General features: G+C 33.6%; 1 protein-coding gene across 1 annotated transcript; it reads left to right on the plus strand.

Annotated features, from left to right (window-relative positions):
• Positions 1-503: 503 nt before the first annotated feature.
• On the plus strand, positions 504-20,436 carry nt5c2l1 (5'-nucleotidase, cytosolic II, like 1). The gene is made up of 19 exons (XM_067398107.1): positions 504-646; positions 4,137-4,210; positions 4,297-4,414; positions 7,297-7,392; positions 9,489-9,580; positions 9,665-9,722; positions 10,608-10,701; positions 12,925-12,978; positions 13,096-13,179; positions 13,308-13,349; positions 13,485-13,586; positions 14,730-14,796; positions 14,895-15,065; positions 15,154-15,205; positions 16,369-16,434; positions 16,808-16,868; positions 17,023-17,199; positions 18,360-18,446; positions 18,652-20,436. The coding sequence occupies exons 1-19, from the start codon at positions 609-611 to the stop codon at positions 18,733-18,735; spliced, it is 1,617 nt and encodes a 538-aa protein (XP_067254208.1). The 5' UTR covers positions 504-608; the 3' UTR covers positions 18,736-20,436.
• The last annotated feature ends 3,705 nt before the right edge of the window (positions 20,437-24,141 follow it).

Here is a 24,141-nt window from a genome sequence, read left to right on the forward strand (position 1 = left end):
CAGAAGAATGAAATACAGTTTTTAATTTGTATATATTGACGGAGTTTGAAATTTAATTACTATTATTAATAAAGTAACATTTGAAACACGTGACAAGATTGTCTTTCAGTTACCGAGTGTAGTTAGTTACAGCCACTGTGACAACTTGCCCCGGCGCGCTCTCGTCGCGAATGTGAATGAAGGGAGGCACACTGCGCTAAATGAAATATTGATGCGCGGTTAATTGTAAATGATCAGGAATGTAGTCAGCTCGGTGGCGCAGTGTCGATTGTCAAGTGTTTGGGCGCTGAACGGGACCTTTGCGTTCTGAGGCGAGTGCGTGTGCCTGTCTGATAACACAATCTACGTGCTCGAGCTGCGCACTGTAGCCTGTCGACAGCGACCGATTTCAAACTTCACAAATGTTCGCGTGCACCCCACATACGCCCAAACTACGTACACAGGGTTCCTGTTTACAAGCCAAACCCAAGGTATATTCACACTGATGATGTCAACATCGTGGTACAATTTAAAGCGCAAAAAGGATACCGTGCCAGTTCTGACTGCTGGTGATAGAGTAGGCTAGTGATTCGTGGAGCGCGAGCGAGCAGACAGACCGAACGCTAGCGATGGAGCTGCGCAACGCCAAAAAAGAAATCCATCACAGGTAAGAACAGGTACATTTACACAGTCATACAGGTGAAAATACCAGCCTTTAAACAGCTTACATGTTCTTGAGAAACATGGGTCTTAGTATGCTGTTATTTATTTATATTTTCAGTTTATGTGTTTGTGCTTTTATTTAAATGATGTTGTTATACCACTACAATATATATATTATACTACACTACAATTTTCTGTCGTCGTTGCAGTAATTCTTAGCAGTTTTCTTTAATCAGTATTATTCTTAGAGTTGTCATGGGACATTTTTTTTTAATTTGATAACAATAAGGTGATGATAAATCCACTGACAGGCTTTGTTTCTTGCCTCTCGTCGATTTACTTAAAGCATCATACACATAGGCTTATACCTGAGCCAATGCTACAGGTAATATATAAACTAAATGTAACTAAAAACAGTCATATCAAATTAGTACATCTTACTGGGACGAAACTGTAAAACAATTTCTCAGTTTAGATTTTTGGTTTGTTTTGCTTTATTTTGTTTATTTGGCTACACTTCATTTTAAGGTGTCCTCGTTACAGTGTAATTACACAATTAAGTTCTGAGTAATAGCTAATAATACTATGCGTAATGGACTGCTAAGTACATGTAACGTGTAACAAGGACATAAAGTGTTATATTTATTTATTTATAGCCTACATTCATTAATTTATTCAATAATTGGTTTATTTATTAATTCAGTTAGTTGGTCCTGGATACATATTCTTATCTATTCAAAGATAAAGACTGATTGTTTCTTTACTCGCTGAATAGTTTGAATAGTTAGTCACAGATGACAATTCACTCATCTATTTTAGATAATTACCTGTGTTTTTTTTATCATCAGAACTTGAGACATAGACTTGAAGGAACAGTTCACCCAGAAATTAAAATTCTTTGCATGTTGTTCCAAACCAATCATGTTGTTGTCAACTATGACAAAAAAAGGTTGCATATGACATTGCAAATATATAACTATCACAACCTGTTTTATGTCTTCAATTCAGCCTGAGTGAGTCAATGAGACAATTATACTCACTGTAAAGAAAAAAATAATAACTGTTGCGAGAACTTAAAAATTCAACGCAACCTGATGCATGCACAATTTTAGCTTCTCTCCACGGTAAAAAAAATATTGTGACATGATTTATATTTAACTTTTTTCTTATTTTTAATATTCATTAATGTTGTCCAAAATATTTTGAGTTTCTCCTTCATTGTATTAGCTCATTTATTTTAGTTTCAATGAACTCAAAATTTTAAGGCAACCAGGTTACTTGATTTTATATATATATATATATATATATATATATATATATATATATATATATATAATATATACACACACACATACACACACACACACACACACAGACAAACCAAAATTAATCAGATATTTTTGATATAGTTTTTACTAGTGGGTGCAGGACACTATAGTTCATTTATGTAAGTGAGGATAGCAAAATAAATTAATCTGTGACATATTATACCCAAAAATTCTTCATACAGTGGACTACCAGTAAAATTGATAAAAAATTTGGGACCAAAAATTCTTCTGACACAGTTTAACTCTGAGATCTTGATGTATATATATATATATATATATATATATATATATATATATATATATATATATATATATATATATATATATGTATATATGTATAGACTTACACACATCTCACATATGTGTATATACAAATTTGTTGAAAAAGACATCTTTTGCAATATATATTTGATTTATATGTATTGTTTTAAAGTACATGGAAAGTGAACAATGCTATCTTTGCTTCTGAAAGCACAATCATCTTGTAAAACTAAGGCATCTGGGATATAGTTTTAGAAGGTTTTACATAGACCTCAACACTTGACACACAAACCTCAAGAACAGACAATCAACATGTATAAATTGCCTTAACATCACAACAAATAACTAACAATAATGACAAAACAACAACCAAAAAAAGATGGTCAGCAAACAGTGAAACAATAGTCATTTAATAGTAACCATATAATTTATTCCGGCTGCAATGCATGCTGAGAAATCACAAACCTTTAACATTTCAGCAGCATTGTTCAATTTGAAATTCTTTGTTTAGACAACTGTCTGGAGCAAAATTTGGGGGAATTGTTGGTCTAACATGGGTTTTTATGCAGTTTCAAGAAATTCACATTTTATAGTAACTATCTGAGACTGAGATTGCTCAGTCAGTATACTCTCCATCATAAATATAAAAACGTGACTGGTTTATATTTTTAAAAAAATTGCCAAGAAGAAAGAGTGCCAGTTGGCTGTTCCTTCACCCTACGTCTTTACGTCTTTTGAACGGCAGTTACCTCATACCAGCTGGACTGATGTCATATGCCAGGGACCTGATAAGAACAGACCTAAACTGTGCTGACTTGATATATAGGACAGTGTGATAAGCACTGTGTATGCTTGAATACAAACACTATGTAAATGACCACATTTTGGCTGTATATTGTGTTCTTGTTGCTCAGCTGATAGAGCATGGCACTAAAGTCTAGTCAGGTTATCTATATTTCTATAGCGCTAGACTGTTTTAAAGCAGTTTCACAGTAATAAACGATCAGTGATGCAAACTTCATAAAATATAAAACAAAATCAGTTCTGCTGTAAAGCAGCTCTAAAAAAACAATGTTGTCATTATTCAGCTCAGTTCAGTGTTGATTCAGTTCAGTTCAATAACTGTGTTCATCAGTTATGAAATAAGTTCAATTCAGCTGGAGTCAATGTTGATTTGTTTGAGTTCATAAGTGTCTATGCTACAAAGTTCAGAAGTTACAATCAACACTGTAAAACTACACTTAAAAGTGTCATTTTGCTGTTTGAGCTTGAAAAACTTCTGCAAAGTTAAAAAGCACAAAGTCTCTCCAAAGGGAGCTATTCTCTATATTAGTAAGTGCTGTTCCTGAACTCCTGAAACGCCTCGATTGTAGTCTTGAGTTTTCTTTCGGGAACAAACATGTCAAAATATCCCTAATTTAAATAATTCCCATCCAGTGCATGTGCAAAATAAAGGGACGAGGTCTGGTTGAGTTAGTGTGTTGAAACTCACCGTTATAGTAAGGGGAGTGACATTTCCCAAAGCGGTTGATCAATCACAACACACTGGTCCAGCCGACCAATCAGAGCACATTGAGCTTTTCAGAAGGAGGGGCTTCTCATAGAGATAGGAAATAAATAGAGCGTTACTGACAGACTGGGAAGAGAGGTGCTGCAACAATGTTAAATATGTGAAAAATAATGTGTATGTGTATGTGTTTTTTTTTTTTTTTTTGTTTGTTTTGTTTTTTGAACATTCAAGCATGAAAAGCTATTCTAGTAGACCCTTTAAAACAAAACAAGAAGGGCATAACAGGTCTTCTTTAATGCAGTGTAAGTCTTCTGTGGATGAAAGTATGTGGCAAATTGATAACTGTAAGAAAGGACCTACCAATCAAATAAATAACCTCCTGTCTTTCCCTTCAGGGTGTTTGTGAACCGGAGTTTGACACTTGAAAACATCAAGTGCTATGGCTTTGACATGGATTACACTCTGGCAGGTGAGTGTTTTTATAGTGCCTTTGGGACAAGTTGTCAGACTATGTGTGAAGTGCTTCTTTCACATCAACTCTCTTATTTTCAACAGTGTATAAGTCTCCAGAGTATGAGAGTCTGGGCTTTGAGCTGCTCAGGGACAGGCTGGTGTCAATCGGATATCCACATGAGCTGCTGGGCTATTCATACGACCCCACCTTCCCCACACGGTAAGCGTTGCCCCATTAATGGGTCTGGATTAGGCTATATTGGGTCACTGAGCTCATGGGAAAGGCTTTTGAGGGTTTCTGTGTGTGGCGGTGCAAGCAAAACATTGACTGTGTTTACATGTACATCATCTTCTTAATATCCAATTCTGGTTAAGGCCACTAGAGTTTATGTTTGATCCATTGATTTCATTGGTTTTGATGGGAATGTAGTGGGAAAATAGAAATGTAACAGTATAGAAGAAATGAAATTTCCAAACGTAGGTCAGTGGAATCTTTACTGCAAAAAAAATATTTCCTTAAACTTCCTTAAATCAAACACTGTATATATATATATATATATATATATATATATATATATATATATATATATATATATATATATATATATATATATATATATATATAATATATAAAAATTACCAGGATATTATCTTATCCAGTAATTTTATAATTTAATTTTATTTTAAGTACAGGTAAAGCACCTCTAAAAAATATGTTCTGTCAAATTAATGCAGTACATTCTGCCATATTTGTATGGATTTACAATGACAAAATGACAACAGATAACAGGTGTTGTTTTCTGTGTTTTTGTTGTTTTGACTTTACGCTTAAAAAAAATTCTAAGCAAAATAAAATTGTTTACCCTTTAAAAACAATTTCCAGTTTTGATACATTTTATTTATTTTTAAACCTTTTAAGTAAATGTATCTTGACTTAAGAATTTTTAGATATTTGTAAAGGATTACAAGACAAAAATACTGTGGAAGAAAATCATTTTTTGCAGTGTACAGTTTCAATATTTGTACTGATTTATGTTAATTTGCTTTCAAGTCGATGTGAAAGGCCATTCATAACTTCCAAATTCAGTAATTTCAATCAAGAATTGACTGGATTTTGAAAAATAGGCATTAGTTGAAAGGGAGGGACTGATAAGAGGGATTTGTGATATAAATTTGTTCAGATGTGGTGAAAGTCATTACATTTAGATAGAAGACTATGAATACATGGATTTTTAAGTAAGGAATGACTGACTCCATGTCATTGAATTCTTAGAAAATAATGCACACCCGAGGTTGTAACGCGGCCATGATGCGAAGCGGTTACACCCCGGGTGTGCATTATTGTCTAAGAATTCAACGACACAGAGTCAATTATTCTGCTTATACTACGGTAACCACACCTCAAGACACTATTCCGATGTAGTATTTCAAGACATTTGTCTGGTTTTTGTCCTTAAAACACTCGTGTGTGGGACTAATTTCTCTACTAATAGCGAGACTTTACATTTATCTGCCTCAAGAACCACAGAGTTATTACCTCGCTGGTGAGAAATGTCATGTAGCTTTTAAGTTGCTAAACTATTTTACTGATAAATTCATCAGAGCAGCGCTGACAAAACGTTTCTGTGCGAGTGTGTGTCCGTACTATACAGTACGTGACGTGTGTACGTTTGAAAGAGATAGAGTATGCGCTTTCAGGACACACTAAAACGTATTTTGTGGCAAAAATCATGACAATAATTTGTTGTTTTCATCCTATTATTTACTATATTTATTTGCTTGGTCGGTGTCGTTGTGGGTTTTTTTTTTTTTTTTTTTTTTGCGGTTGTAGGATGTAAGGACCTTTTGAAATAACATTTGGCAAAGTGATATGGAACTGCAATATGGTCAAGACCTACTAGAACTACTTTAGCCGTGCCTTTCCCTTAATATAATTGCATGCCTTTTGTCAACCAATCACATTCGAGCATTCAACAGCCATATCTAAACAGTGTCTTGAGGTGTGGTAACTGTAGTATAAGCAGAATAATTGACTCTGTGTCGTTGAATTCTTAGACAATAATGCACACCCAGGGTGTAACCGCTTCGCGTCATGGCCGCATTTCCACTTTGGGTGTGCATTATTTTCTAAGAATTCAACAGCCTGGAGTCAATTATTCCTTACATATTATTCATATTATGATTAAGAATTTTTAATTGGTAAAAAAAAAAAAAAAAAAAAGAGCTTAATAAAACTTTTTGTAAAAATCTTAATAGGAAATTGACCATTTAGTTTATGTGATTCGTATTAATAAATTTAAACATATTTTCTTTTTTTTTTTTTAATGTTTGAATACGAATAACATAAACGAAATGGTCCTTGTTTCATTAAGATTTATACAAAATGTTTTATTAAGCTTTACTGTCACTTTGGATCAATTTAATGACTTCCATGCAGAATAAAAGTCAATTTATAATAAAAATGATAAAAAATAAAATTGATCTTACTAATATAAGATTGAGTACACTTAATTTTCATTCTGAATGTTTGTAGTCATTATTACCGAGCCCCGCACATGACACGCAAGAAAAAAAAATGTAATCATATGCACGATTTACTAATTCGTTCCTTCGATTTACTAAATCGTGCGCACAATTTACTATTTTGTTCCCTTGATTTATAAATCATGCCCATGATTTCTAAATCGAAGGAGCGGAATATTAAATTGTGCGCACTAGCTAGTAAATCGAAGGAACGAATTAGTAAATTGTGCGCACAATTACATTTCTTTTCTTGCATGTCATGTCCGGGGCTCTGTATATTATAAACCATTCATGCGAGACTTTGTGGGTAACCACACAAATAGAAATGTCCTGCGTTACACCAGTCTCAAGGGTCTCATAAAAGCAAGGTAGCTTGAGGTCATTTTTAAAATGCTCTGAATACCAAATGCAGACAGTGTAACTCTCTGCTCAGTGACACTGCTGGGGGAAATATACATATGAATGAACTTGTTTTAACTCCTAAGAGGGCCATAATTTGCTATAAATTATTCACTTGTCTGAATGCTCCCAGACTCTTGTTCTTTCAAACATTCCCTCTCTTTCTCCTTTCCTCTCCAGAGGCCTGGTGTACGATACTATGTACGGTAACCTGTTGAAAATAGACTCCAATGGAAACATCCTGGTGTGCACTCACGGCTTTGAGTACCTGAGAGGGTGAGTGAGATGATTCATTGTGGCGCGAGTCAATGGTGTATTGAGTGAGAGTTTGCTCGCAAATGCCCCCTCAACCTTTCTCTGACAACAGAAGATTCCAACAAAGTAGAATGCTGCGTGGGACAAAACATTCAAGGGAGGCAGGTTGAAAACCAATAAACCGAATGTGAAGGAACGACGGGGTTGAGAGCTGATAAAAAGAGATAAAGAAGTACAAGGATCTTTGTAGAGAGACTAGCACAGCAGAGCAAGGCAATTTTGTGTTTAACAATGAAAGGAAATACACATTAGCAGGGAAGGGGCTTCACAAAAAATGAATATAGCAATAGTTAGCCTAAACTTAACATCTTCATTTTGTAGGTTTACAGTTTATGTCAAGTTTAGGCTTACAACCAGGTTAAGGTGCTTCTACATCAGTGTTATTCAGCATAATTTCCCTCTGATTTTAGGGATAACTTTTGGGTAGGGTTAGGTTTGGGGTAGGGATATGGTTACGACAAAATTTTTGGACCAGAATGTTGTTCCATGATCAACAAAATATGTCTAACTCAGCAAATCCAGTCTGTCTGTTTATCTATCTATCTATCTATCTATCTATCTATCTATCTATCTATCTATCTATCTATCTATCTATCTATCTATCTATCTATCTATCTATCTATCTATCTATCTATCTATCTATCTATCTATCTATCTATCTATCTATCTATCTATCTATCTATCTATCTATCTATCTATCTATCTATCTGTATACTACCATTCAAAAATTTGGGGTCAGTAAGATTGTTTAGGATAGAAATTAGTGCTTTTATTCTGCAAGGAAGCATTAAATTGATCAAAAGTGACAGTAAAGACATTTATAATGTTACAAAAGGTTTTGGTTCCAAATAAATGCTGTTCTTTTGAACTTTCTATTCATCAAAGAATCCTAAAAAATCTATCACCTGTTTTCCACATTGATAATAATAATCATAAATGTTTCTTGAGCAACAAATCAGCATATTAGAATGATTTCTGAAGGATCATGTGACACTGAAGACTGGAGTAATGATGCTGAAAGTTCAGCTTGGACATCACAGGAATAAATTACATTTTAAAACATATTACAATATAAAACTTAGTAATAATATTTCACAATATTACATTTTTTACTGTATTTCGGACAAATAAATACAGCCTCGGTGGTTTCTTTCAAAAACATTAAAAAAATTTACTCAGCTACTAAATGCTGGGTTGTTTCAACCCATGTTTGGGTCAAATATGGACAAACCCAACCATTGGTTTAATTTTTAAACTAAGCAGTTGGGTTTGTCCATATTTGAACCAAACATGAGTTGAAACAACCCAGCATTTTTTTTAGTGTATAATAAAATATTTTTGTCATAAAAAAATTAGTTTGACCTCCTAAGGTGGATGAACAACAGGGTTAAGAAGTTTTTGAAAAAAAAAAAAAAAGAAAGGGTTTAGTTCCATTTTTTGGAAAATGTCTAGTTTGGGACCCAACCACTCTGAGACACAGATGAAGTAATGAACTAATTTTAGTAGTATATTTATATCCAACACCTGGCATAGAAGAGTGGTGTATGAATCTTGTTAATGAGGTTGTTGGTTTCCTGGTACAGCTTTTTTTTAGATAGATGAAAGAGTTTGAGGTTTAGAATAGGCATAACTAGCTCATTGACTTCTGGTTTGTACCTCTCCTTTTACAACATGCCACCAGAATTACATGTTCATCTCTGAAAAGATTTGAGAACAGTGGCAGCATCAGGATGGAAAATCGTTTTTGTTATTCACAAACTTCTAGAAAAACAGAGCATGTGAGTATCCTCACGCATGATAAAGGGTGTTTCATCAGACATGGGGTATTTTGGGAATGGTTTTATTTAGCAGGGATCAGTTGTTTAAGAACAGAGTTAGCGGTCTCTCAACACTGGCTGCTGTGACACATTAGCTGGACAGATCAGTGACAGACTGTTATTGTTTCGTCGCAAGCTTTCCGATATGTGAATGTATTTCTGATGCTTTTGTAATACATGGTTTGTCAGGAAGCTTATTTGTCTGCTAGTATTCTCATTAAGATATGTGTCTGTTTGCAGTGATCAGGTTGATGAGTATTATCCAAACAAGTTCATCCAGAGGGACGACACTGACCGCTTTTACGTCCTCAACACTCTCTTCAACCTTTCAGGTATTATAACACTGACACATTTAAATGGTCGAGCGAAAGGATAATCGATTCTGTTTACGTGATTTGTCCCTCTCCTGTTCTCAGAGACATATCTTTATGCATGCCTGGTTGACTTCTTCACCAGAACCTCCAGATACAAAAAGTGAGTGAATCATTCTTAACTGCAACAGTTATGGCTCTTTTACAGCTTCACTGTCTCTTAGTCATGAGAATGATATTTATAATTTATAGTATTTGCCAAGGCAAGCATCACTATTACTTTTGCTTATGCTTAAGGCTAGAGTTTTCAAACCATTATCATTTTCAGACTGTTCACATGGCAGTCATTAACACCCAGAACACCCTAGCAACCACTTTGAATACCTTGGCAACTGTATAGCAAAGCCCTTAAAACCCAAAAATATAAAAAAAAAATATATATATAAAAAAACATCTTACTAAAAAACTTGCCATCCCTGTTGAGTATATACCAAAATGGAAACTTAAAGTGCCCGTATTATGATTTTCCGAGTTTTTCCTTTCATGCAGCGTGTAATTGAGCTGTTTCTGAATATAAAAGGTCTGCAAAGTTTCAAAGATCAAAGTTGCAGGATTAATGGAGTTTATCAAATGAAAGAAAAGACGCTGTAGGTCACATGACAATAACAACATGGCGGATGTAGTATGTCCAAATTTCATTCATAGACACATTCATATTATTTAGGATATACTTTTTTTTAACTGTCACGAAGTAAGATTCAAACCAAATGTAGGATCTACTATATAGTATGCGATTTTGGACACAACTGCTGATTTCTGTGCTGTGAAAGTAAATCCAGTTCACATTCACTTCCAAAGGATGAGGACTCATGCTCAAATTGATACGGTAAAACCGACGCCATTGTTACTGTTTGTATCACAAGTGCTTGGATGGATGTAAACCTGTTGTAAGAGACCTTCAAAACTAAATTAGGTACATTTAAAATGGCATAATGGGGGCACTTTAAAAGATACCCAACAGATTTCTTACTGTTCCTCTCTCATTTAGTGCGCTGAAAGGGTTCAAACACGGTGACTTGTTCATGTCACACAGAAGCATGTTTCAGGACGTGAGGGACGCCATGGATCACCTTCACGATACGGTAAACTTGACCATTTTCACTTACATTTTTGTGTAGATCCGATCAAGCCAAGGATGATAACTACAACTATGAAGTTTGTAAAGTTTTAAGAATCATTCTAATTCTTTGAGAATAGAATTCCACACTACAACATTAACAGTACTTTTAGAAGAATGTTTCTCAATTGATGAACAGTAAAATCATTGACAGTCAACCAGAATGCATCAGGTGACAGGTGTGCTTCTAATAAACAGAATGTTATCATTTATGAGTGTGAATGCTTATATGGTTATCATCATAGTTTATCTTTATAGTTATTGTTCTTGGTGAGAACAGGCCTTAATTGAATGATTTTACTTTCATTCTTATCCTCAAATGAATGGAATATATAGTTAGAAAGAAAGAAATTACTTCAAGACTACAATATAATAATTTCCCCTCTCTCTCTCTCTCTATATATATATATATATTTCAGAACAAAAATTGTGTTATTTAAAAAAGGAAATATTATCATTGTGTTTATTAGGGGTGTCGCAATATTGGTGATAACCGTAATATTTAAAAATGAACAGTACACATGAAAATATGACATAAATATTCCTGCGCCAGTATCTGGTGGACATCCCAACGTACAGTAGGTGGCGATATTGCGCCTTAAAGCTGGTTAACACCTGTCATAAAAAAACTGTCATAAAACACAAGCAGACACCTTGCTACTGCTGCAAATAAGCATGTCGTTGGATGTGATAGACGAGACACTCTATACCTGTACACCAAGAAAGTTAGCTCATCAAGTTTTTTGGATTCTACAAAATGACTCGTTCATCACCCCAGTCTGCAGGACTTATCGATCAACAGTGAGCCATAAGGGAGCAATCTTATCTTGTAGATTTGACCCCTGTACAGAGAGTAAATTGCAACGGGAAATCTGTTACCTGCTTATGCTTTTCTATATTTTATTATATTTACATCCCTTGGGGCATTTAGTCCAAAAGTGTGTTCATTCTGATAAAATCTTATGGATTATCGTGTGCTCACTTCAAATATCTTTTTTTTCTTCTACATTTACCCAAAAAAGGGTAATGTGAGCATTGTAGAATGCTAAATGTAATTTACGTTTCATTCATAGTTGACGTCAAAGGGTGTCCTAGCACAGAAAGTTAAGATTAACACATTGCAACAGTATGTGTTTATCTGTGTTCTTCAAACCATCTCAGGTATTTTCAAGGATAATACACAGTGCTCAGAGTAAATGAGTACACCCCCTTTGAAAAGAAACATTTTAAACAATATCTCAATGAACACTAAAATAACATCTGTTTAACTTGAAAGTAAGGTTAATAATATAACTTGGAGAACAAAATTTTCAGTTTTACTCAAATTAGGGTGATGCAAAAATGTGTTCAAACTGGTTGCCATTGAATGTAATTGTTCCTTTTGTATGCAATGGTGTGATTCTTCCAAAAAAGAAAACATGAATTTGACTGATAGCATTATTTATTTATTTTTAATTTTTTCAAGTTTTCTATAGGTATCGCAATATATCGTTATCGTGAATACTATTGGTTCATTACAATCTTGTAGTGAACAATCTGATATTGTTACAGCCCTAATGTGTTTGTGTGTGTATATACACTGCCCTCCAAAAGTGGGGTTTTAGACAATATTGGCATGAATCCTTTTTAATTTGTGATAATTTTGCACTGATAAGGGACAACACAAACTACGAAAACATATTACATAAACAGTTTATACATAGAAAAAACTTACATTTTTGATTCCTTAGAATATCCACCATTAGCAGCTATCTGACTTAAACTGGGTTCTGATTGGTTCATTGTATTCTAAACTTAATTGGCAATCATTTGTTGAAGCTATTAAGGTGTGCTGACCCAAACATCTTTTACAAACTTGGGCCAAGGTTAAACCAGTAACCAGGCATCACAGCTGGCAAAGGGGCATGTCTGACTCTGACATGTATTTATTGATATTATTATGTAATCAAAATGAATATTATTATTGCTAGTCTTCAATGATAATGTCAAGTTACTTTAATGTATTTGCACTAAAAAATGATAAGGATTTATGCTAATACCTTCCAAAACCACACTTTGCCAGGGGTGTTTCCAAACTTTTGGAGGGCAGTATATATATATATATATATATATATATATATATATATATATATATATATATATATATATATATATATATATATATATAGTCATTATTTTTGTTCTTCAGGGCACTCTGAAGGAACGAACACTGAAGAACTTGGAGAAGTATGTGATTAAAGATGTAAGTAATAATTATTACAATATTTTTTTTCTCATTTTGTATGCTACATCATTATAGATTATGTTATAGATTTGTATGTGCCAAAAGACTCACCATCATTCATATGATTTTGTTTAGCCTCGTCTTCCTGTGTTACTGAGCCGCATCAAAGAGGTCGCCAAAGTGTTCCTGGCCACCAACAGCAACTTCAATTACACTGAGGTAAGGAGAGCGCCAGCTCCCTAGAAATTATTTAAACTGCCACGGACAGGCTGCATATCATTGCACTCTATCATTAAAATTCATAATTGGATTTTAATCACACTGTATTATATCTTTTCTCAAATTAGGCTATTATGAAGTACTTACTGGAGTCCCCTGCTGGCTTAAAGGTGAGCAGCATGACTATTCTCTGACTGACACAAAAACTACTACTTAGTATCATTTACTCTAAATATATTGTTTGTGACTAATCTTGATTGCACACATAAAGATATTAAAATCCTGAAATGATTCATGTTTTCTAGAGCCCCAAGAAACCCTGGCGCTCCTACTTTGACCTGGTGGTGGTGGACACTAAGAAGCCCTTGTTCTTCGCAGGAGGGACAGTATTACGACAAGTCGACACGGTGGGTTCCTCACGCCTGGTGCGGTGTGCACTGCTACTATACATATAGAAATAAAAAGCTTTACTCTCTTGTAAATTAACCATTTATTTAGGCAAATATAATGAGTTTTTGATCACTTTTGATGTAAAAGTTAGTTGTTATGCCCAATTATTTAATAACATTGAGAATATGGGTGAATCCTAAGCCTGTCAAGAATGAGAATGTCTAGCTCCTATTTTACTCCAAAACCAGAAGAAAACTGTGAACAAATACAAACACAAAGAAAGAACATTTCCATACCCCCACCCCCCCCCCCCCTTCATTTTTTTCTTTGTAGTGAATTGAAAATGTCCTCAGTAACAAAATAATGTCGTAACACTTTATTTTTGAGTGGCCTTGTTACATGTAATTACTATAGTAATAACTATAAATTATCCATAATTACATGAAACTAACCCTAAACCAAACCCTAACATGTTAATTAATGTTATACTTAGTACTTTAATATATATTTACATTGTAACAAGGACACCTTAATGTAAAGTGTAACCTAATGTGCGTACCATTATGGTGGGATTTACCTTTATATATGATGATTTTAACAAATTTATGTCCAAGACAAGATGATTCTTACTGTATAGTACATTTTCCAATATAGCTTTGCACATTTGTCATAAATATTATATGGAATAATTATAACATCTAAATTAAAATCATCTAAAGATGTTCTTAAAAAATGTATCATAGTTTCCGCAAAAATATCAACATTGATCATTTTAAAGAATTTTTTTCTTGAGCAGCAAATGATTTCTGAAGGATCATGTGACACTGAAGACTGGAGTAATGATGCTCCAAAATTCAGCTTTGACTCACAGGAATAAATAACTTTTTAAAATATATTCATATTCAAAATTGTAATCATAATTTCACCATTTTTACTGTATTTTAAATCAAATAAATAAGAGACTTCTTTCAAAAACGTTACAAAATTCTTACAGACCCCAAACATTTGAATGGCAGTAAATAAATAACATTGTACACTGTATAGTTTTATTAACATTTAGTCACTTGTGTTTGTGTTTGCATTTGTCTTTAATGAAATATCAGGAACCATCATGTTTGAGCTTGGATTATACTAAACTTCTCATCATTCCCCTGATGTAGGACACCGGTAAGCTGCGTATTGGTACATACACTGGGGACCTCCAGCATGGGACAGTGTATTCTGGAGGTAATACCAGAGGAGTATTTACATGATCTGTTTGCTAGGCTTGCATGAAGGCACTCCTTTTCCTTATGTCAGTTATTCTTGTTCAACCCCTTTCTTAGGATCTTCTGATATTGTCTGTGATTTGCTGGATGTTAGGGGCAAAGACATCCTCTATGTGGGGGATCACATCTTTGGAGATATTCTCAAGTCAAAGAAACGTCAGGGCTGGAAGACTTTCCTGGTGGTTCCCGAGCTTGTGAAGGAGTTACATGTGTGGACAGACAAAAGCAGTAAATAACACCTTTTCATTTTTATTTGATAAAGAATGGATTTGAAGCATAAAGAATATAATATCCTCTTAAAAATACTTCTCTATAGGTATGTTTGAGGAGTTAAGACATCTTGATATCTTCCTTGCAGAGTTATATCAGTAAGTATGGATTTTTCTCTGCCAGAATGCAATACTAGACATGATGGATAGATGGCAGTACAGTACTCCACATACTTGCATTTCTGTGTATGCTAAAATCTATTGTTGTTAGTTGAAATTAATTAGGTTAATCATTAATTATATTATATTTAGGCTTTTATTGCATAAATAGATTTTTTTTTTTTTTTTTTTAAATTGCAAGGGACATTTTTTGGGGTACTTAGAGACAGCAAAACCTGAAATCCACACAAACAAACATTAATCTGGAGCTCCTCATTTAGGGTTCAAAAGTAGGCAGAACCCCTTATATGTTTGTTTGTTTTGTTTTTTTTCTCAGTAAAATCAATGTAATGTTTTATTCAGTAATATTTTTTATTTAATATTTTGAGGTAATATTTATGCAATAATTACTCTCCATTTGTTTCCACAGTTTTATTTACAATACAATTAATTTATCTATACATTTTTTTTTTTTTTTTTCAATTATTGTTATGTACCCTTCAAGGGTTATTTCACCCAAAAATGAAAATTCTGTAATTAATTACTTGCCCTCATGTCTTGACTTTCGTTCATCTTTGAAACTCAAAGGAAGATATTTTAATGAAATCTGAGAGATTTCTGTCCCTCTATTGACAGTCTATGCAACCACCACTTTGACGCTTCAAAACGTTCATACAGAGATCGTAAAATGAATCCATATGAATTGAGTGGTTTAATCCAAATTTTCGGACGAGACACGCTTTCTATGATGAACAGGTTAAATTTAGGCTTTTATTCACATATATAAATTCATCAACGCACACACCAGTCGTGGTAAACGGAAGCTCAAGCATGCTTGCTTGATGTGTGAGAACCAGTGAGGTTCATTCTTGCATGTTTAAGCTCATACCATTCAAGTGTTAGCGGTGACACATTACAAGTGATGCCAGCTATGTAATCAGATTACTTTTTTCAAGTAACTAGTAAAGTGACACATTTTCCCATTTATTGACTAACAGCTCTCCTGTCCTCATGTTGAGAGAAATCAGGAGTAAGTGCAAAGGCATTATGTGTGCCGTGTCTTTGCTGCTGACCTCTGACGATCCAATTCAACCATAATAATAAGCAAAAATGACTAGATAAACATCAAATATGTGTTTCTTTTTTATGTTGTTGTTTTTAAGTAAGATTGATGAACATTCTTCTCCTGCATCCTATTCAACAACCCAGAATGGCAGCACAGCTGAAAGGTTTGTTTGAGCTGCGCCTTCTACTGTACAGGCGTGAATTTGCATTTCCTTCAGCCTGAGGCTTATTTGTTTTTTCTTTGTTATTAAAAACAAACAAGCAAGCCCTGCCCAGATGACAAAAAGAAATGCATAGTTGACATAACGCATTACTTTTCCATAAAAAGTAACTAATGCAATTAGTCACTTTTTAAAGGAGTAACCCAAAATTGTACCATTCTGATGAAGTAAAACATTTTAAAAAATAAAACCTGAAATTTTAAATTTAAAATACATCATTTTTTTTTGTTCGAAAGTGAACCAAAGTGCACCAGAGGGTTAACACTGAATGATACTGAATGAACTTTTCAGCTGACCTCTCATTTTATCCCATCAGGCATTTGGACAGTGGAAGTCAAGAGTGTCTGGATATTAGTGCAATTCAGAGCAGGATAAAGGTGAGATCTCAGACTCATTGCAGTAGGTTTGCCACACATAATTTAGCTTAATGTTTTCACATTTAACCTGTTTTGTGGATTTTCTTCATGTAAAAAAATGTGTTATGCGTTTATCAAAATGTTATCGTTTTTTTCCCCCCGATATGCTTTACAGATGGTGACATACGGCATGGATCTGTGCTATGGGAAAATGGGCAGTCTTTTACGCTGTGGTTCCACAAAAACCCTCTTTGCCAGTCAGTTACTGCGCTATGCGGATATATACTCCACCACCTGCCTCAACCTCTTAAACTACCCCTTCAGCTACCTCTTCAGAGCCCCCCACGTCCTGGTACACTTTCCAATATAGTTATTGAAATAATTATACATAAGATTTTCTTACAATCTGTTATAAAATTATAAATAAAATAATTGTAATAAAAATAATTATAATAAATATGATTTTTTTTTTAAATATATACACTACCGGTCAAAAGTTTGGAAACATTACTGTTTTTAATGTTTTTGAATGAAGCCTCTTATGCCCATTAAGGCTGCATTTATTTCAGAATAAATACAGAAAAAAAACATAATATTGTGAAATATTATTACAATCTAAAATTATGGTTTTCTATTTTAATATACTTTAAAATATAATTTATTTCTGTGATGCAAAGCTGAATTTTCAGCATCTTTACTCCAGTCTTCAGTGTCACATGATCCTTCAGAAATTATTCTAACATGCTGATTTGATACTCAGTTATTATCAATGTTGAAAACAGATATTTTTTTTGGGACCTGTGATACTTTTTTCCAGTATTCATTGATGAATAAAGATTAAAAAGGACAGCATTTATTCAAAGTGTAAATCTTTTCTAACAATATAAATCTTTACTATCACTTTTTTATCAATTCAACACATCTGTGCTAATTTAAAAGTATTAATTTCTTTGAGAAAAAAAATTACTGACCCCACACTTTTGAACGGTTATATATATTGTTACAAAATATTTCTATTTTAAATAAATGCTGATATTTTTTTACATTTTATTCATCAAAGAATCCTGAAAATGTATCACAGGTTATAAAATAATATTAAGCAGCACAACTGTTTCCAACATTTATAATAAATCAGTATATTACAATGATTTCTGAAGGATCATGTGACCCTGAAGACTGAAGTAATGATGCATCACAGAAATAAATTATATTTTAAAGTATATTAAAATAGAAAAACCATAATTTTAAGTTGTAATATTTCACAATATTGTTGTTTTTTTCAGTATTTATTATAATATAAATGCAGCCTTAATGAGTATAAGAGACTTCGTTCAAAAACATTAAAAATAGTAATGTTTCCAAACTTTTGACTGGTAGTGTAAATAAACTATTCATAGTACTATTTTAAGGTTACTGCTCTCAAAAAAAAAAAAAAAAAATTATTTATATTGATATTCTTATGACAAAATTTCCAGTGTATGTGTTGAATGAATGTTGTTTCACCCATAACAGTTGCCACACGAGGCCGCTGTGGAGTCTCAGACCAAGGAGCAGATCACAGAGCTGTCAGAGCACATGCTCAAAAACACAATCATAAAGGTTTGAATGGCACTCTCACTTTCAGTTTTCCTTTTATATCTTATAATTATTAATGTTTTGTTATATTCCTAAAATGTATTACGCTCAAACATCACAATTTGCATTAATCTTTTAAATGTAATGATATTGTTTTCTCATGTTTTTGTTCTAAAATGATGCCTTTTCTTTGCTAAGTGATTTACATCAATACATCTTTTGCACACAGCGGCAGTGTGAGTGCGACGATGGCGACTGTGGACAAGATGATAACTGTGCCCGAAATAACCCAGCTTCATCCACAGAGACATAAGGACTGATGATCTTTTTTTTTTATTGCTGTAAATATGGACTTTTTATTTAATGTGCATGTTGTACTTTCACAGTTTCCATTCCTGCCTTAAAACTGTGTATTGATACACAGCACTTGTGTGGTTGGTTTGCAGTTTAGCTTGAGTATGATTCTGGCAGAAATTTGTGATTAAAAGGAATTTGCTACGTTTGCATGTCATATGGTTTAAGTTAACAGCTGTTGTTTGTAAAGCAAGTGTAAAATCCTTATTTAACTATTTTATAAAACTTTTATATTCTGTGTTTTTAATCAAGAGATTTGATAAAAGTATCAAGTCTTTTGTATGTCAGTCATAAAGACATGAAAACTAAAGAAAAGGGTTGCAGGATTTTGAGTTCTCATTAGTCAAATGTTTATTTTTGTTTATCATATCATAGCACATTATACAATAATAATAATGCAGAGACTGACATAATTTAAAGTAGAAAGTAACTTTAAAACTGTTCATTCTGCTTCTATGACTGATTAAAATATATATTTGTTTGTTTTTAGGCTAGTTTTTCATAAGCATAATGAATTGACAATTAAAGAGCTTTATTTTAGACATTCTGTTGTCATATTTATTTCTAATTTGATTTACCTTAAATATTGTTGAGGACAGAGACATGTGAAAGTTCCTGTTATGAGTTAACTAGAGTTGTCTCTATATAAGAGCCTTTTGAACGATGAATTAGATTTTTTTTTTATAGACCATACAGTCAAGTTCATGAAAACAGTTGATTAAATGCATTTTAAAAACGCTGAATCTATGAGGAGTAAACGGAGTAAACTAATTAACACACGGACATCTTCAGGAAAATCTCTGTTGGTGTCCGTAAGATGGCGGCAAACACTAGTCAGTGCGCGCGACTTGAATGGAGAACTTTAATTTTATTATAACCAGCTTTTGTTAGAGCCTGATTATTAAATTAGACAGTATGCCTTGCCTTTGTATAAACAGCTCAGTTATAACACACACCGCTACCGTGTTCATAAAGCAAGATATCGCGCTATTTTGTCTTGATTTCCGCTGCGACGACCAATTTTAGCCTGAGAGAACTATAACCTGGCGAACAATAGAGGCCTACCTTCAGATACCTGCAGATATTTACTGCTACAGGTACAGATTAAAATATATAAAATGATTATCATAAAAATGTAGCATATGTAAAGGTATGTGTAAAATTTACAGTGTAAATGAATCATACTTACGATAAAACTCAAAGAATATAGCGTATCATTGGAAACAAAGTATTTTAATTCACATGAACGCCTGTAGTCCGATCCCAGCCAGATAAATGCTCCCCACGAAAACAAACGCCTGGGCTTGCCTTTCCGTTAGTAGGCCTACACTAGGTGTCCCATGCATGTTAATGAATGTCATGTGACTTTTTCTCAAAAGTATTAGAGGCAGTAATCGCGTTTTTCTGGTGATGACTATTATAGACTAAATTATTGTTTAACTTGAACCTTCTCTTGACCTTCATGACGGAATCTAACACTTGCAACAAACATTATTTTGACACTGAATTCATTAATATACACTTTTACTGAACAGATTTTATTTTCTAAAAACAAAAAAACAATTTAGCATTCGACCCTGTTACTGCATTTTATTTCTATTACAAAATAACATTCCTTACAACGAAGTAACATCATGAAGCAAATTAATATCATCTCATGATCTGTTCTACTCACAGTTCTAACCTTTTTAGTTGTCTTTACTTAATGTGCAACAATTTGTTGAATTGTAAAAATCTAGTAATCTGTACTATTCACATGCTATGTCTTCGTTGCTCAGAAAAAACAAGTTAAGATTACTTGATTGGTTTGAGTATACAAGTTTGTAAAGCCTTTGCTCATTTTCCATAGTCATCTTGAATGTTGAATTGTCAATACATCTGAAAATTTTGAGAGAACATCAAATAAGCTGACTTCATAAATTTCTTAAAATGGTGTTGTTATCGTTGTGATTTGTGTTACCTTTGGTTGGGCACTTGGAACTTAATTTATATAATTCTCTGATGCAGACAAGAAATATTTGTGGTTTCAAAGGAAGAGAAATAATGAATAGGTTGCTTTTAAATGATTGACTAACTTCTCACTAAAACTAACTAATCAACATTCCATGTTGAATTATTAAAATCATATTGCTAACACCTATATCATAAACACCATATTGTGAAACATCAAACATCACCCTCTAGTTGTGCCAATATAACAATCAACCTTGCACGAGTCACACAGACATTAGCATTCAACATGCAAACAATGATAACCATTACATTATTTTAAATGAATAAGACTCTGACCATTACAAAACAATTTTATTTTCTGTCTTTATTGTGCTAATACTGACACCAGACAGCAAATAAAATAGTCAAATAAAGCCAAAAAGATCTAATTTATTCATGCTGCAATGCATTCTGGGAGTGCACTTTTCCTCCGATCACAAATACAACTTAGTTAACAACATGAGGCTCAAAATAAATAAGGAACACTTTTAATAGGTTAGTAAATAAGACTTAAATTATACTTGATACAGTTAAGTTAAGCTTGCTTAATTGAATTAAGGCAACCAGTGTTCACAATTGAATTAAGTAAACTGAACAAAAATTTTTTTACATGTAAAATGAGTGAAAATTATATTAAGAATTGCCCTGCTTCAAAAACTATTTTGCTTGACAAACTGGTACTCAAACCAATCGAGTAAAATTAACTTGGGTTTTCTGAGTAACAAAGGCATGTGAATATTACAGATTTTTACATTTAAGGTTAACAAATTATTAAGTAAAGTTAACTAAAATGGGTTAGTCAGAACAACTGTTCTGGATTTACAATGACTGCATTTGTCAATCATTCAACCCTGTTATTACAAGAAAAATTATCAAACAAATATTTTTCATTAACTTACGGGAACACAAGTCTGTCATTACCTACAAACCAGCACATAGCAGATAATAAAAATGTATAAAAAAATTGCAAAACCACACAAATCAGGGTTTTTAACTGCCCCAAATGTGGGTAACAGGGTTGCATAAATAGCAAAAACAATATAAAATGAACATAAAATTAAAATTTAGCATGACCTAGCTAATGACCAACATTTGTACTTAATGTTTTAAGAATTTCTGACACTACCATTTTCCTGAAAAGTGTCCTGAATGCAATTAGATAAAATATAAGGTCTCCAACAGACAACTTTAAATGATTTGATCAATAATAATGATGGATAAAATGGTTTTTCTGTAAATAAATCTCAGTGTGTTGATCAGGAAGTCTTGTGTACACTTGCTATTACTGTGCTAAACCCAATTATTATGGATTGATTGATCTTTGAAGGTAATGGGATCTAATGTCACAAAGACTCAATTTCAAACAGATCTAACCACATTTGAGTGTTCTGTAAAATTAAGTTACTACATCACGAATTATATAGTGGCCTTAAGACACCAGACTGCCTATGGACAGTTTCATGTCCACATTCTGGCGGCTTGGCAATCCAGGCCTATTAGATGAGGCGAGTTAATTAACCATTAATATCACATTAAATTGTTTAACTCAAGTGGTCTTTGACCCTTTTTGAGTGACCTTCAAATGAAACTCGATAAGCACAAACACTAGAGTGCAATTCAGCAGTAATTAACTTGTTACATCATGTCTAACACAGTTCAAACATCAGGTCGAAACAAGGCGTAACTGGTATTAAAACCAAACACACTCAAAATGATACGTTTTTTCTCTATATTAAAAAAGCGGTTGTGACATCAGATTGAAGTATACAGACAAGCAGATTATTGAGCAACCTGCTTGTGAGAAGCAACAGCACCCCGTGATGATGTGTCCTGTGCAAAATAGCACCACAGACACATATCATATCCCATTCCTCACATTCCACTATTTCCCAGCAACCTTTGCAAACGTGCCCCGACAAGTCACATTCGTTACTGAAATATTTGAGGTGCTCCAGTCGCTGAGTTTCCCACCCCGATGGATAAACAGGGTTAACATTTAACCCAAGGCGTATTCTTGTGCTACTGCCTTGGTGTAAAACCTTTGAGGAAGATTTGTTTTATCACTTAAGAGCTGATAACACGTTTATAGCCTTAACATAGAGTTTCTTGTGAATTTATGATAATAACCTATGCTTTAGTATTCTTCACTTCAAGTCAACAACAGCATATTAGTATAGATAATGGGGCAAGTACAGACACCTTGTGTAGCGACTCGCCTCTCGCATATAGGCCCGCTATGCATGATTCAGAGCCTATAGGGTTGATTCACTCAGTTATGTTAAGGACTGTCTCAGAAATGCCGAGAGACACGTTTAGCAGTCCTGGGCCCCTCTCCTGACCATCCCCCACCCCTATACTCACAACTGGACTTGCCTCCCTGCATTCCACTGAAAACATTCCCTTCCCCCTGCTAACCTGCGACAAGGGAGGGTCCGACCCGTGCACCTTTATTTTGGCCCTTTAGCTCCAAACTAAGCCTGTCACATGGCACGCTAACCGAGCCAAAATGGTGTTGTCATCAAAACAAATGACGCCTGAACTCAGCTTTAAGTCCAAAAAGAACCGATTTTATTTATCAAACATGTGCGTTACACCAGTTACAGTTGCAGGATAACGTAAAGGGACAACCTAAGCAATTCGGCACTTGTTTCACAGCGTCCCATGACCGGTGAGCATATCAGAGGCTAAATGCTATGACAATACTATTGCACTGCTAGAATGGATGGTACAGTAGTGCAACATCGTCAGAGCAGCTGACCTCAGCACATCAGCATGTGGACAGGGGACAGCCATCTTCTCTGGCCAATGACTGTTTGCCCTCCACTCATTTTAGTATAGTATAGTATAGTATAGTATAGTATAGTATAGTATAGTATAATTTTTATTTAATGCCATGTCAGCATCTGAGGCTATTTTCATGGCAAAAACTTGATTACAAAAATACAAATATCACATAAATACAATAAAAACCAAGCAAACAAACACAGCAAGTAATAGGATACAAGATTTTTTAAATTAACATTTGATAAAATTGTAAAACCTTTTCACTCAAAATTTTACTAAATAAGTCCTTAAGTGAACTAACTTTATAAAAGAGCTTTCTACTTGCATTAAAACCGGGACAGTCCAATAGAATATGTTTAATAGAAAGGAGAGTCTTGTAGAACATGCATAGAGTTGGGTTTTAATCCACTCATTTTAAGTTTTACTTCTGTATATATGTGTGTGTGTGTATATATATATATATATATATATATATATATATATATATATATATATATATATATATATATATATATATATATATATATAAGCAAAAGTACTTTCATGAAACTTATATATGAACAAAAAATTATTCTCAAGTTACTTTAAT

This window comes from Chanodichthys erythropterus, chromosome 10, assembly GCF_024489055.1.
Source record: "Chanodichthys erythropterus isolate Z2021 chromosome 10, ASM2448905v1, whole genome shotgun sequence".
NCBI classification, from domain to species: Eukaryota; Metazoa; Chordata; class Actinopteri; order Cypriniformes; family Xenocyprididae; genus Chanodichthys; species Chanodichthys erythropterus.

Bases quoted from the DNA above. Each gene is read 5' to 3' on its own strand.
- nt5c2l1 (XM_067398107.1), top strand. From the start codon at position 609: ATGGAGCTGCGCAACGCCAAAAAAGAAATCCATCACAG. The intron at 10,702-12,924 runs GTAAACTTGACC...TTTGTTCTTCAG, and splicing joins TGGATCACCTTCACGATACG to GGCACTCTGAAGGAACGAAC. The intron at 14,797-14,894 runs GTAATACCAGAG...CCCCTTTCTTAG, and splicing joins TGGGACAGTGTATTCTGGAG to GATCTTCTGATATTGTCTGT.